This window comes from Rattus rattus, chromosome 8 (genome assembly GCF_011064425.1).
Source record: "Rattus rattus isolate New Zealand chromosome 8, Rrattus_CSIRO_v1, whole genome shotgun sequence".
Classification (NCBI taxonomy): Eukaryota; Metazoa; Chordata; class Mammalia; order Rodentia; family Muridae; genus Rattus; species Rattus rattus.
Genome location: NC_046161.1, coordinates 90,381,442 through 90,396,429, shown reverse-complemented (window position 1 = coordinate 90,396,429; position 14,988 = coordinate 90,381,442). Strand labels below are relative to the sequence as shown.

General features: G+C 44.9%; 1 protein-coding gene across 3 annotated transcripts in view; it reads left to right on the top strand.

Moving 5' to 3' along the window:
* Nucleotides 1-14,988, top strand: part of Pik3cb (phosphatidylinositol-4,5-bisphosphate 3-kinase catalytic subunit beta) — a 102,658-nt gene that overhangs the window by 84,145 nt on the left and 3,525 nt on the right. For all 3 annotated transcript variants that reach the window (XM_032910100.1, XM_032910098.1, XM_032910099.1), the window contains exons 17-22: nucleotides 1,304-1,482; nucleotides 2,718-2,827; nucleotides 4,167-4,245; nucleotides 9,990-10,157; nucleotides 11,682-11,805; nucleotides 14,506-14,651. In XM_032910100.1, the coding sequence (XP_032765991.1) occupies nucleotides 1,304-1,482; nucleotides 2,718-2,827; nucleotides 4,167-4,245; nucleotides 9,990-10,157; nucleotides 11,682-11,805; nucleotides 14,506-14,651 (806 nt within the window). The remainder of the gene's footprint in view (nucleotides 1-1,303; nucleotides 1,483-2,717; nucleotides 2,828-4,166; nucleotides 4,246-9,989; nucleotides 10,158-11,681; nucleotides 11,806-14,505; nucleotides 14,652-14,988) is intronic.

Below are 14,988 nucleotides of genomic sequence, written 5' to 3'. Positions count from 1 at the left end.
GGAGTGAGTGAGACAGGGTCTCACTGAATACCTGGCTGACCTGAAACTCACTATGTAGACCAGGCTGGCCTTGATCTCACAGAAGTCCCTCTGCCTCTGCCCACTCCCGTCCCCCCTCCCCCCACCATGTATACAGTAATTAAAAATGTGCACGACCATGCTTGACTAAAGTAGCTTTTACAAATAATGGCTTTGATCTAGTTGGCCATTGCTGTGCTGCAAGTACAAAGGAGTTTGCTTGGTTTTGGCTTGTTTTTTTGTTTGTTTGTTTGTTTGTTTGAAAGCCAGAGTTTTCCCAGATCTGAGCGATGACTCAGTAGTTAGGAGAACTTGTCCTTGTAACAGACCCAGGTTCAGTTTCCAGTATCCATGTCAGGTGGCTCATGATCACCTGTAATTCTGGGTTCAGGGCATCTGGCACCCTCTTCTAGCCTCAGTGGATACCTCCATGCACATGGTCCACACCCATATACTCAGGCATAGGCACATATACACACTTAAAAATAAGACAAATCTATTTCTTTTTTTAAAAAAGCAAGTGAAAAAAATTTTGAGACAGCATTTCTCTGTGTGGCTCTTGTTGTCCTGGAACTCATTTTGTTGACCAAGCTGGCTTCAAACTCAGAGATCTTCCCATTTCTGCCCCCTCCCCAACCCCCAGGTACTGGGATTACAGGCATGCACCACTGTACCCAGCTTAAAAGCAAGCAGTTTCATCTCGGACAACAAATACCTTGAATTATAATCTCTTCTTGTTGTCTTGACGGTAGAAAGAAGCTAAGTGGATTTCAGACAGGTGACCACAGGGACCTCTGGGCACAGAAACCATAACTGTAGTTCCTAGAGAGACGGAGCAGCCTGGGCTACATAAACAGCTGTGTCTGAATCCTGCAGGAAAGCACTGGGCACCTTAGCACTTAGTGCTGTTCAGGAATGGTGGATGGATTCTGCACAGATCCCCGCCCTGTGGTTGGGGCCAAACTGAGCAGGCGAGATCGAGGTGTTCCGAATCCCATCCATGAAGTGTAGAGTCGAGCACAGGTTCACACCGATCAGGAGCACCCACAGTCTATGCCTGCTTACTTTTCTCAAGTTTATAACGTGTCTTTTAATGAAGGATTTAAAAGCGATATCTTGACTAATAAATGATAATGACTCACTGTTTGTAAAACCCTTCTTATACTCAGGGTTTTTACTTCAGTTGATTGTGTGTGTGTTTGGTTAGAGCTACTGATGAATGTGACTGAATAATATCATATTTTTAACCATAAGTGAATTTGGGGATGGGAACCTTATTTTCCAGGTTGAAGCACTCAATAAATTAAAAACTTTAAATAGCTTAATCAAATTGAATGCGATGAAGCTGAACAGAGCTAAAGGAAAGGAGGCCATGCACACGTGCTTAAAACAGAGTGCCTACCGGGAGGCGCTCTCTGACCTGCAGTCACCTCTGAACCCATGTGTCATCCTCTCAGAGCTCTAGTAAGTGACTGTCTCTGCTCTGCACTGTGAGTAGCTTGTGGGAATAGCAATGCAGAAGAGGTTCTGAGTCAGGGAGTTAGGGAAACGGTGGGGCTGGCTGTTAACCCAAAGAAGTCAAAGTAACTGGAAGGAAAGTATTGAGTCTCCAGATTTATATTCATTAGGCTGTATGGCTATTAGCTAGGTTTCTCTATGAGGCTAGTATATTGCAAATTAATTTCTTTCAATTTATATAACTTAAGTTATATGTTAGTTTTTTAAAAGATTTAATTATTTTTAATTTGGGAGGAAGGGTACAAGTACATGAATGCAGGTGTGGCCAGGGGCATCAGATCCCCTGGAGCTTGGGTTAGAGGCTGTTGTAAGCTGATGGCTTGGGTGCTGGGAACTGAACTTGGGTCCTCTCTAAGAGCTATATATGCTCTTAACCACTGAGCCATGTCTCTAGCGCAAGTTAGTTTTGATAACGGGTCTTATGAAGCTCAGGCTAGCCTTAGACTCTCTATGTAGTCCAGGCTGGTTTTCAACACACAGTCCTCCTGCCTGCCTAATGCAGGTAACACAGGCAGTGTCCCACCATTCCTGACGGTACTATCTATCACTCCCTGAGAATTGAAAATCCTGTATGGGCAACATGTTGGAAATCACAACACATTATTTACTGACTTTCCATTTTAAAATGAAATTTAAATGCACCTCTAAACTGTTCCTCACTTTTCATACAGAGACGGAAGGTTATAATTTGTATTAACAAAAGGATTCAGAATTGACCCTCATTATGAAATCAAGGGTCTGGGCTAGAGGTGTGGCTCAGCATTTACGAGTCCTTGGTTTCCCAGCGCTTACTTCAGGACTCACAGTAGCATGGGACCCCAGCACCAGGGACCCGGTGTCCTCTTGTGTCCTCTGTAGTCCCCACACACACACATACACAAAAGTGTCTTTAAAAAGAACCTTTGCAGTCGTGATTCTAATGCAGCAGTACTCTAATCTTTAACCCACTGCTAAATGCAGTCGTGTTAAGAAACTAAAAAAAAAAACAAGGGATTACGGGCGGAGCCAGAGGAAGGTCAGTCCTGGGCTTGGGCTTTGTCCCTCCGGGCATCAGTGTCTGCCAACCAGAGCTGCCCTCGGGTTCCTTACACAGACGATGCTTTCTGGCCTGGTACCTCAGGCCTGTGCATGGCCGTGCACACTGTTTGGTGAAGTGGCTGACTCCTCCTTGCTGATTTCAGTGTTGAAAAGTGCAGATACATGGACTCCAAGATGAAGCCGCTCTGGCTGGTCTACAGCAACAGGGCCTTTGGAGAGGACGCAGTGGGAGTGATCTTCAAAAATGGCGACGGTGAGTCCCGGGATGTCCCAGCATGTTGGAAAGCTCACGGGGTGAGCTCAGCACACCCCGGGATCCCCTCCTTTTTTCCTGGATGGAAATCACTTGCACAGTTTATTTACTGACCTCATAAGCCTTGCATTTTGCTCTATAAAATACAAATGGCAAGTCTTTGGATGAAAAGCCTGTGAAAGGCAAGGGCGTCTCCGTTTGCATCCTGTGTGCTGTTCAGTGACAGCAGCTTTGAAACCATTGCCAGAACTGCATGGTTCACCTCAGCTGGTGAGCCAGGCTTTGTAAGGAAATGCCTCTCAAGCCATCCAACAGCCAAAGGCAGCCCTGGCTGGTCAGCTGTGTGGCCACCAGCAGCCCTGTGGCTGACGAGCTTGAGGTTCTCCACCTCAGGAAGGTTATAGCATCTTTGCACCAGAGTCCTTAAGGGGGTTTGTGAGAAATAACTTATTTACACATGCTCTCGATGTAGTAGACGTTCAGGTGGTTCACATCGTGGAGACAGCTTACCTTGTAGTACAAGCCGGCCTCAGGCTTGTGATCCTGACTCAGCTTCCCCAGTGTTGGGATTACGTGAATGTTCCAGCATGCCCTACACTCAGAATATATTATTGCTAAATATTTTACTTCCCATCCAAATAGTATGAAGTAAAGTAGCTTGTTATTACTGTGACATGATTTTATCTGAAAGTACTCTTTGGGGAGCTTGGGAGAAGAGGGAGAAGGCTACATACTCACTAGGTAGCCAAGAATGGCCTTGAACTCTGCTGACCCAACCTTTCTCACCTCCCAAGTGCTGGGGTTACAAGTGTGGTCATCATGTAGGCTGAAAGTATTCTTTAACTTTTATTATTTATTATTATTTTGGCCCAAGATCTCACGATATAGCCAAGGCTGGCTTTAAAATTGTCTTCATGTTCCGACTCCTGAGGGCTGAGACTGGAAGCTCTCATGGAGAGGATCATAAATAGATTCAACCCTACAGTTTTCTGGACTCCTAGTGCACTAACCTGAGTGATCCATAAACGCTTTCCGTGCAGTATTAAAGGCAGGAGAAGTTGACATGTGGCATGTGTAGTAGAAGTAGACTTTTATAGTCTCCCTGCAGCGGGCACAGCACGTAGTGCATGGGAAATAGCTGAGATTCTACTTTCCCAAACCGCACAGGGACATGCCAGTCACTAGGCCTGTTTGATACAGCGAATATGGCAAGATTAAAGTTGGAGGGAAAGCACAGTGCGTGATAACGGTCTAGTGAGTCTGACCGAGTGCCTGATACTGAGTTAGCGGGCGAGGGGCGTAAGATTGCAAGTGTGTAACGTAGTGGGTGTCTCCTTAGATTTGCGGCAGGACATGCTGACCCTGCAGATGCTGCGCCTGATGGATCTGCTGTGGAAAGAAGCTGGCTTGGACCTGCGGTGAGCCTTCCAGAACAACGTTTGCTTATTTCATGCTGTCCCCTCCTGTGGAGCGCTGCCCTCCTCTATCCTAACTGCTGTTCATAGTAATAGTTAATTGGGCCCTTTACAATAGTCATTGCCATATTGGAACCTCTCAGACAGAAGACTGCATGTGCTCGAGGTTCCTGTAAAAGGGCAGGTTTGGACTGTGTGTAATGCAACTTGGGCAGACATGCAGAATCACACGCCAGGTTAGTTTTGAGCTTGGTGGAGTTGGTTTGAGGCGGGGTCCATTATGGAGCTCAGAGTGATGTTGAACTTACTCTACAGGCAGAGATAGCCTTGAATTGATCATCCTCCTGCTTCAGTCTCCCAAGTACTGAGATTCTAGTCATGTGTCTTCACACTGCCGAACTCTTTCTAAGAAGATCTGAAACTGTTATCTATATTGGCTTCACTCTGGGGGCTTCACATGGGTCATCGCCTGCAAACCTCACAGCTCCGTGTGGGAAGAACCAGTACAGTAGTGATGTTAAAGCAAAGGTTACAAAAATACTCAATAGTGCCCGACTCAAATCCAGGATTGTCAAGACTCTTAAGTTGATCGATGTCTTTCTATTATTTTATTGGCCTATCAAAGTGAGAAAGTAGTACAATGACATGTCCAGTAACCCTTTGTTTGCCAAAATATGACAGTACTCAAAATACCTAATTTCTTACTTTGTGTTTTCTTTTAAACATTTGTGTGTATGTGCTATTTTTAAAATTAAATATAAAAGCCCTAACATTATAAGACCATAATAAGACTATAATACCATCGAGTGTGCACATTTATATACCATGGGGGCACATGTGGAGGTCAGAAGATGGCCTTTGAGGGCTAGCTTCCTCCTGTAGATCCTGGGGATCGAGAGTCAGGCTGTCGGGTCTGACAGCAAGCATTACATGCACTGCCTTATCTCACTTGTTCTCTGCTACCTTGTTTTGTGTTTTGAAGGAAGAGTCTTTGTTTTCAGACTTCTAGAATGTACTTTTCCAGTTTCCTTAAGTTAGAACAACCTAGATCTGAATTTGTTCCCTTTTGTTGAAAATAGATTTTTTTCCCCTCAAATAACTTATCCAGATTACAGTTTCTCCTCTCTATGCCTCCTAGCTCCCCATCCCTTCCAGATCCACCCTTTTCTGTCTCTCATTAGAAAACAAACCAGCTTCTAAGGAATAATAATAGTAAGATAGAATATACTGTGATACAACAAAAGCTAACACACAAGAATTGGACAAAACAGACAAAGAGGAAAGGACACCCCTCCACCCCCACGAGAAATAGTGACCCATCTGCGCTCACACTCAGGAATCCCATGAAAATACTTAACTGGAATCCAGAATATGCTCAGAGGACATGTGGAGTCAGAGAAGGGGAAAATAACAATAAGATAAAACTATTTTTAAAATTAAATATAAAAGCCCTAACATTATAAGACAGCTATACCATTGAGTTCATTTCCTGTTGGCTGGACATGCAGCCTCCTCTTTTTTTTTTTTTTAACCTTTTTCTTTTTATTTAATCATTTATCAGTGACATGGATAGTTATTGCTAAGACATTGCAAAGCAAGTTCTTTTAAATAAAAGAACAGTAAAAAGTTACATCTAAAACCTGTTTGTTCTTTTTTTTTTTTTTTTATTAACTTGAGTATTTCTTATTTACATTTCGAATGTAAGAGTAGTTTGCTTCCCTGGTGAGACTCTCTCGAAGGAAACTAGATTTTCATTTTCACGTGGTTATAAATTGGAGATGGCTCTGGGTTAGGGATGGGAGCATGTGTCCACTTCTTTCAGCTCTAGGACCCTGCTCTCCAACGTAAAAAGAGCCCAGCAGTCACCATATGTGGTTTGTTTTACTTTGTTTTGTTTTGTTTTGTTTGTTGTTGTTGTTTTGCTTAACCACTCATAAAGAATACAGCACACGTAGAGTTGCTTTTGTTGTTGTGACCAAATTCCTACCAAGAAGCAACTTAGGGGTCAGTGAGACCTCTCAGTGGGTAAACCTGCTTGCAGCACAAGCCCAGTGCCTGAGTTCAATCCCCAATCGTCATGGCTGGAGGGTGTAGAGAGAGGATTAGTTGTGCTGTGCAGAACAAAAAGGGGAGAGAAGAAGCTGCTGACTGACCACTGCCTCTCCTTTGTTCTCTGCTTTCTGATTCAGCTGCACAGGGTGAGTGGGCCCCTCGGGCTTCCGGGCCCTGGCCCCGGTGACTCCCCACACAGCAGAACGAAGCCCTCTGAGCCATGAGCCCACATTCACCTTTCTTCACTGAAGCTGCTTCATGAGCCTTAATGTTTCCTTGTGTCTATGTGCGTTACAGTGACTCCTTCCGCCATGACATTTGGGGATTGACCTCTGACCCCTCCCTTTTTTAAAGTGAAGTGTTTGGAGTTCTTTCAAACTCCTATCTCCTTCTCACAAAACCTTGACTGTTTCTATAAATACCCCTGCTCCAGTGTGCCTGCTGTGTTTATTTTTCTTCTGGGCAGCATGCACTCTTCTATGTCAAGTATTTGGTGCCTCCTATATGTTCCTATTTTAGTACTTGTAACAGTGTCCTGCTTCGAGTGACAGAAATGCATATGCTCCTTTAAATTTTCTCTGTGTGGTGTCTCTCTGGTGTCTTTATGTCAAAAGTAGAGCATTTATAAGGCATACGTATGCAGAGACGCCTTGTCTTTTTTAACAGTTAGCAGTCAGTTATTTTTTCCTGCCAACTGAAAAGTTGTCAACCTTGAGTCCGTCTGACATTTGGTAGACTTGGCAGTCGTCTGTGCCCCTTGTCCCAATGCTGCATGCCAATAAAATGTGTAGTTGTCTTTGTCCACATATGATTTTTGTTAGGCAGGCAAGAGGGGACAGGGACTCTCGACTATGCAGTGGAGCTTGTTCTATTCCCCCACCCCTCAGAGTGCTGCGACTAAAGGTGGCTCTGCTCGTGGGACTTGTTCACTTAAAGGAGACCATGCAGAAGTTAAATGTAAGATGTTTAATGTTATTGGTATTGGCGAGGAAGCATGTGAGAGTAATACAAATGCTAGGTAAAGAAGGGTTTGCATCTGACCCTTTACAGTTGGCTGAGGTACTATGCAGACTTGGATCTACATGGTGAAGGAGGGATCAAGGGCTACTATCGTCCTCAGCCCTCTAGTGTAGTGTGTCTCCGTCTAGAATCCATGCTCTCCCAGGAAGGTGTCCTTAGGTCAGAGAGTGTGAGAAAGGAAGGTAATGTTAAAAGTGCTGGCATGTCCTTTATAAAGACTGCATGGAAGCCCAGATGTGATCATTGGGGTGGGGTGGGTCTCAGCTTGTCCCCAGCATGACTTCTGTCAAACTGTCTTTCAGATGAGGATGTTTTTTCCTTCCCATTGTAAAGCCCATCTTTAAGTCACTGATTGCTTTCATCGTTGCTTGCTTTTGAAGAGGAAGTTGTTGGACTTTTGCCCAGTTTGGGCTGTAAGAGGGTTCGAGGGGACTCAGGAAGGCAAGAAAGCTTACTTTAACCCAACACTGTTTGCTTTGCATGGGTTGTGTCACAGTAGGCTGACAGGCATTAGTAAAACAATTAATGTTCCTTAGCTGTCTTTTTTTTTTTTTTTTCCTCTTTTTTTTTTTTTTTCGGAGCTGGGGACCAAACCCAAGGCCTTGCGCTTGCTAGGCAAGCACTCTACCACTGAGCGAAATCCCCAACCCCCTCTTGGCTGTCTCTTTAAAAGAAGATATTAATATAGGTCTAAAACAATTGATTAGTATTTCAGTCTGCCAGAATGTCATCTGACAGTGTTGCTCTCATGTAGGATATAATAATTGAATTCTTTTTTAGAAGTAATTTTAGAAACTAATCCATCGCTCCTTTTATCTGATTGTTATACACACTAATGGAGACACACACACACACACACACACTGATTTCTCACTCTCTAACCCTCACATAAACTACAGCTTTCCAACATGTTGAATCTATTTCTCACCTTGCTCATGTGATCTTTCTGGCCCTGTCTGGGAGCCCTCCTGTCAGCCCCCTTCAAACGGTCTTTAGTGAAATGTAGGGCTTTTCTAAGTTGCTCAGGTTGGCATTGATCTTACTGTGTAGATCAGACACGGCTTTAGCTCTCTGAGAAGAGGGGTGCGTGTGGGGCACACAGAGGCCAGAGGAAGAAGCCAGGTGTCCACCTATCTCTTTTTACCTTATTCCTTTGAAGAGGGTGCCTGGAGGTAGGTTATTGGCCAGCAGTCCCCATCAGTTCCCCAGCCTTGTGTCCTCAGCACACCTGGCTTTTTATGTAGATTTTGGGAGATCTGAATTGAGGTCCTCACACTTACACAGCAAGCATTGTACCACTGAGCCATCTCTTTATCTCAGAGATCATTTTAAAATTTCAAAAGACTTAAATTTTGAATTATGTCTATTTGTGTAGTCTGTGCATGTGAGTGCAGTATCCTAGGACACCAGAGCAGGGCATTAGATGCCCCTGCAGCTGGAGTTAGAGGTTGTAAGCTGTCTGATGTGGGTGCTGGGAACTGAACTTTCATCCTCTGTAAGAGCAGCAGATGCTGAGCCCTCGCCCGTGCCCCGTCCGTAGAGGGGATCCTGGGATAGCGACCACACTCACATTGTGCCTTGGGCTTCATAAGCTTGGAGTAGGAGCCGCTTACTTCTGAAGCGCGTCTGACATCTGATAGAAAGTGTGCCCCGCACCTGCACCCAACCACTTACTGAGCCCATATGGTGTGTGTGTGTGTGTTGCTTGGTTGTTTGGGCTAAGGTCATATAGCCCAGGCTGGCCTCAGATTTGCTGTGTAATCAAGGATGACTCTTGCGCCAGGTCCCACCATGCCCGGCTTTGTTCCTATTGTCTGTATTAGTTGAATCTCCCAAGACAGTACACTCCATTACCAACATATTATTTTCCTCTCCTCTCCTTCCTTTCCATGAAGCAAGTGTTTCATGGAACCCAGGCTGGCCTTAAACTTGCTGTGCAGTCAAGGCTAACCTTGAACTTCTGACTCCACTCCCAATCTCTGGAAGTTCAAGCCTGTTTCACCTCATTAAGAAACAATGACTTATCAACTTCAGAAATCTGTCCTTGACTCCTACCATGAGGTCCAAAGGACTGAATTCAAGTCATTATTAGGCTGGGCATCAAGCACCTTTCCCCACTGAGGCATCCTCCTTCCCACAAGTCACTCTTTTTATAATTAGGTTTTAGAAAATTGGAGAGAGTTGGGTGTTGGTGGCAAGTGTCTTCAATCCCAGCACTCAGGAGGAGTTTGAGGCCAGCTTGGTCTAGATGGAGTTCCAGGGCAGCCAGACCTACACAAGAGAAACCCTGTCTTGAAAAAAAGAATAATTCTGATTCTGGGGCTTTAGAGTAAAAAGGGATGAGTTCTTGTTTGTTGTGTGTGCTCCTATTCATCAGTGCAGGCAAATTGACTATTTTGTGAGCATGATTATACAAAAAAATGGTGCATTTAGCTACAGCATTCTGGTAAACCATTCCATCTGTTGGCCCAAGTTTCATTCTCTAGTAGAAGATAGAACTTCCCTTTCCATGTGGCATTACTAACTGATAAACTGTCAATAATAAAACTCTTCTTTTAAAGGAAATTTAAAAATTAAATTAAAAATTAAAAAATTAAATTTAAAGGAAAAGACTTAGAGAACTGATATTTCCTCTCATGGAGACCATGGCCCTTATGTCTGATTTTCCCTTTCAGAATGCTCCCCTATGGCTGTCTAGCAACAGGAGATCGCTCTGGCCTCATTGAGGTTGTGAGCACCTCTGAGACAATCGCTGACATTCAGCTAAACAGTAGCAACGTGGCTGCCACAGCAGCCTTCAACAAAGATGCTCTCCTGAACTGGCTCAAGGAGTACAATTCTGGGTGAGTGCCCTCTTCACCTCTTCACACGGACACTGACAGACGGTGGACACCAGACAGACAGAAGCCTTGACCTGATCGATCAGCCCTGCCTGTCTGTGTTGCCTCATGGGCCTTTATTAAAGTCGAAAGACTTCATGGCAAAGTACAGAAGCTCTTCGGTATGTCAGGGCGTGTTTTTAAGATAGCGGAGTGAAGCTCTCTTTCTTGTTTATTTGCATCAGCTTATGTAGTTATGAGCTTAAGTTTCTCACTGGTTCATTCTTTTAAAAGATTTGTTTGCTTTGTTTAGTGTTTGGAGATGGGGCAGCTCTGTAGTGCTGACTCGCCTTGAGCTCACCCTGTAGACTACAGAGATAGATAGTTCTTCTGCCTCTGCCCCTCGAGGGTTGGGATCAAAGGTGTGTGCTGTCATGCCTAGCCTCGTTGTTATTTTAATTAAGTGTGCATGCGTGTCGGTGTGTGGGTAGGTGCACATGAGTACAGTGCCCATGGGGTCCAGAAGAGAGGTTTAGATGCCCTGGAGCTGGAGTTACAGGTGACTGTGAACCCCATAATGTGGGTGTCGGGGACCAAACTCAGATCCTTTAGGAGAACAGCAAATGTTCTTAACCACGAGGCCATCTTTCCAGCCCTAATAGGTTAATTTTATGATTAAATGAGTTTAATATAGTCTATGATCTCTCCAAACTAAAAGAAAAATATTTAAAATTTTGTTACTGGGTTGGGGATATGCATTAGTTAGTGGAGTGCTTTCCTGGTATTTGCAGATCCCTGGGTTTGATCCCTAGGACTGCAGAGAGTTGAGGGTGATACATGTCTGTAATCTCAGGACTCGGGGGTGGAGGCAGAAGACAGCCGTGAGACTGTCACGGTAATACTGTAAGAATAATAAGCATTAGTTCAGTTAAGGTGATGGACAGCACCGCTATTCCAGGAAGGAAAGATCTCACTGTGAAGGAAAGGCCAGACACTTAAAATCAGATTTAAACGTCATCACTCAGGTTGTTCAGGGACTTTCAGGAGAGAGCAGATCAGTTTTAGTCTTACAGCCTGAAGGGTCTCTGTCCTCACTTCTAATTGAGGCTCCGAAGCCTGGATTCTAATCTGAGGTCAGCCTGACTGGAATGGCTTCCTCCTGTAACCCAGCGGTTAGGAGGCTGAGGGAGGAGAGAATTGCAGTGGGTTTAAGGCCTGGCAAGGTGCATGGTGATTTTCATGCTAGCCTGGGCTATAGAGTAATACTTTGCCTTCAAAAAACTAAAAACCAAAACAAAAGCTGGTTCCCAGGCCCAAGGATGATCCCACAAGACCCATGGTGGCCTCTCTTAGGTGAACTTAAGCCCTGCTGAGACAGGGAGGTGCGGCTCAGGCTCTGCGAGCCTCAGCAGCGCCTGACCCATCTGTCTGCTTTCCCAGCCCCGTGTGCTCACTCGGCTCGGCAACTTGGTGCTGTGTTCTGTGAGCATCAGGGGTGCTCAGTCTCATCCCACACACTGGAGTTCTAACTCCTGTGTCTGTCTCCAGGGATGACCTGGACAGAGCGATTGAGGAGTTCACCCTGTCCTGTGCTGGCTACTGTGTAGCCTCTTATGTCCTTGGCATTGGTGACAGGCACAGTGACAACATCATGGTGAAGAAAACCGGCCAGGTAAGCTGCACTGTAGAGGCAGTGTCTCGGTGATGACACTCGTGTTTGTCTTCATGTGTGGTTTGTCTGTGGTCTGTGCTGACATTTACTTAAATGCTTAACGGTTGCTGTTGTTTACAAGCGGCCTGTCCTTTCATTGCAAGGATTTGCATTTGGACTTGATTTGATGATATGTATCTGTAATCACAGCACTCTTAAGGCTGGGGCAGGACAGTTGCTCATATGAGACCTTGTCTCAAGCTAAATAAGTGAAAATTTAAGAAAATAATCAGTTGGGGGCTTGAGAGATGGCTCAGCAGCTAAGAGCACTCCCTGCTCTTCCAGAGAACTCAGGTTCCTTTCCCAGCACCCACATGGAGGCTCACAGCTGTCCATAACTCCAGTTATAGTAGGAGATGTGACACCATGTTCTGGGTGTACTACAGGCACCAGACATACATACATGTAGGCAAAAACACTCAGTGCAAATAAAATAAAAATAAAATAAATCTTTTTAAAAGTAACCAATGCTGAAAAAAATAATAAAACCAGTATGGAACCTGAGTGATCTGTTTTCTTTCTTAATTTAATTTGCATGTGGGTATCCTGCCTGTATATATCCCCTGAACCTGGAGTTACAGAGGAGTTGTAAGCTACAGCCAGTGCCCTCAGCTACCGATCACAGATCCTTCTCTCCAGCCCCGAGTCTGTTTTTACGTTTGTTTGTTCTGTTTTATTTTAACTGTCACACTTGTAAGAGTTGGGAGAAATATAGGTAGTGTCTTTCTGAGGTAGCTAGGGAAGCCAGGTGATGTGATGTGATTCCATACAAAAACTATTTAGATTGTTCATAAACAACGAGGTGTTATTTGTAGCATTTTTTTTTTTTTATTATACTTGGGTGAAACAGTTGGCTAAGTTTTCAGTTTAGCTATGCTTGGATGCTGACAACTAGAGGTATACTATAGTGGAAATCTCTAGGTTACCATGTAATGTAGCCCTGGGGTAGACATTAACATGTGGATGTGGTGATAGCTGCGGGTCCCTGTGTAGACCAGGCTGGTTTTGAACTCTGAGATCTGCCTGCCTCCGAGTATTCCCTGAGTCTTGGGGTCGGAGGTGTGCACATTGAGAAACCGCGTCCCACACCTCCTAGGAGATGCTGTGGGCAGCTGGAGCTTTGATACCTGTGCCTTATATCCACACTTAGACTCTTAACTCGTAGTTACAAAGGGAGTACTTTGGCTTATACACTTCCCCCTGACACCCCATCTAGAGTGTTCAGAGACTTCTGTAAACCTAGAAGTAAAAGAAGGTAGGAAGAAAATCCAGCAAATGAATGACATCAACAGATGTAGGGGTGACGCAGTAAGGGGGACCGGTGTCCGTGCCCAGCAGAGTTGAGGAATGGAAACCTGAGTGTCTTAGGAAGCCATGGAAGTGTCAGAAAAACCGAGGAACTAGGGGGACCAGCACAGCTCAAGGTAGAGACACAGACAGAATTACACGTGGGTTTGTGGGGAGCTCCTCACAGGCAGTTGTCTTCTAGGACAGCCCTTCCCCCAGCCACCCAGAAGGACCTATAAGATATAGTTTAAGAAGAAACTGATTTTCTGACACTCACACTGGGTGCTTCACCAAGGCAAAGGTCCCAGGTTAGATGTGGATGGAAGCACAAGTGACCAGCGTGTCCTACACTCTGCAGAATGCTTGAGAATTGCCATTGCTTCTAGTGAAGGGGTTTTCAGACATAGCAGCCTACATGCCACAGTAGGAATCGGAAAGATCGAGTTTTTTTCTTATGTTTTTACATTTTATTTCTTTTTATTTTGCATGGTGAGTGTGTGGGGTAGGGGGTTCTGGGGTCGAACTGAAATTGTCAGGTTTCATGGCAAGAGCCTTCCGGGAGTTTTTCAATAGCTCTGTTGGAGACTTTATAAGACAATAAAAGTTAACCTTTATAGCTTGAAGGAGGGGTGTGGCTTAGCCTTCAACAGTAAGCACGCAAGCAGGTATAAGGTAGAACAGACATTTTTTAATTACATTTTAGTTTTGTATTCATGTTTGTAAAATGAACTCCAGTGAAGGCTTAGTAGGAAGCTCCTGAGCCCTCCTTCAGCCCTGGAATAGATAAAAAAGAAAAAAAGAAAAAAAAGATAGGGGCTTACCAGGTAGCCCTGGCTGTCTAGACCATGCTGGCCTCAGATTCTCAGAGATCACCTACCTCTGCCTCCCAAGTGCTGGGCTTAAACACATGTGCTACCACATCTGGCCCAGGAATAGACGTTTTGGAATATTCAAGGTCTCGAGCACTGGACCTCATCTGTACTGTTTTTGTTGTGTGTTTTTAAATGGGTTCTCACTGGTCTCAGCCTCTCATCCTCCTGTCATGGCCTCTGAGAATTGACATTATAGAACCATGCCATGTTTCCCAGGAAAAAGATAGCCATCAAATACTGAACCAGATACTCCCCTGAAATGTTTGCCATTTCCAGAGATAGCCCTGGCTGTTCTAAATAGGGTAAGAGGGTGGTGCAGCAGCATCTCATGGGTGGAGACCGGAGATGCTAATGCCCAGCAGTGCCTACTGTGGGCTCCTGTGTAGGTTGAGATCCGCTCAGGCAGGCCATAGATTATGTTAGGGCCTAGCATTACAGAAGTCATGCCACATAGAAATAGTCGAGACTCACTTGGAAAATAAAGTCCCATTTTATTTTACAGCTCTTCCACATAGACTTTGGGCATATTCTTGGAAATTTCAAATCTAAATTTGGCATTAAAAGGGAACGAGTACCTTTTATTCTTACTTATGACTTCATTCATGTCATTCAACAAGGAAAAACGGGAAACACAGAAAAATTTGGCAGGTGAGTATTGCCCTTGTGTCCAGGAGAAATATCTACCATTTCTGACCAGCCGACTCACGTTTCCTAACTCTTACTCCTTTCCTGTTGGTAAATACCCAGCCGCAGCGGCTCACAAGGGAAAGGGTTCATTTGGGAAAGTCATAGGAGCAGGAGCGTGAGGAGGGCAGGTCACCTTGTGTCCACAGCCGAAGGGCCGGGAGCACTGCATGTTGTTGCTTACCTCTCCAGACTCCCAGCCAGCGAGCGCAGCATCCAGTGCTCCCCTGGTTAAACACACCCCAGGCTGACAGTCAGAGGCGCGCCCAGAGGCCCGGCTCCCAGCTGCTCTAGATCCTGC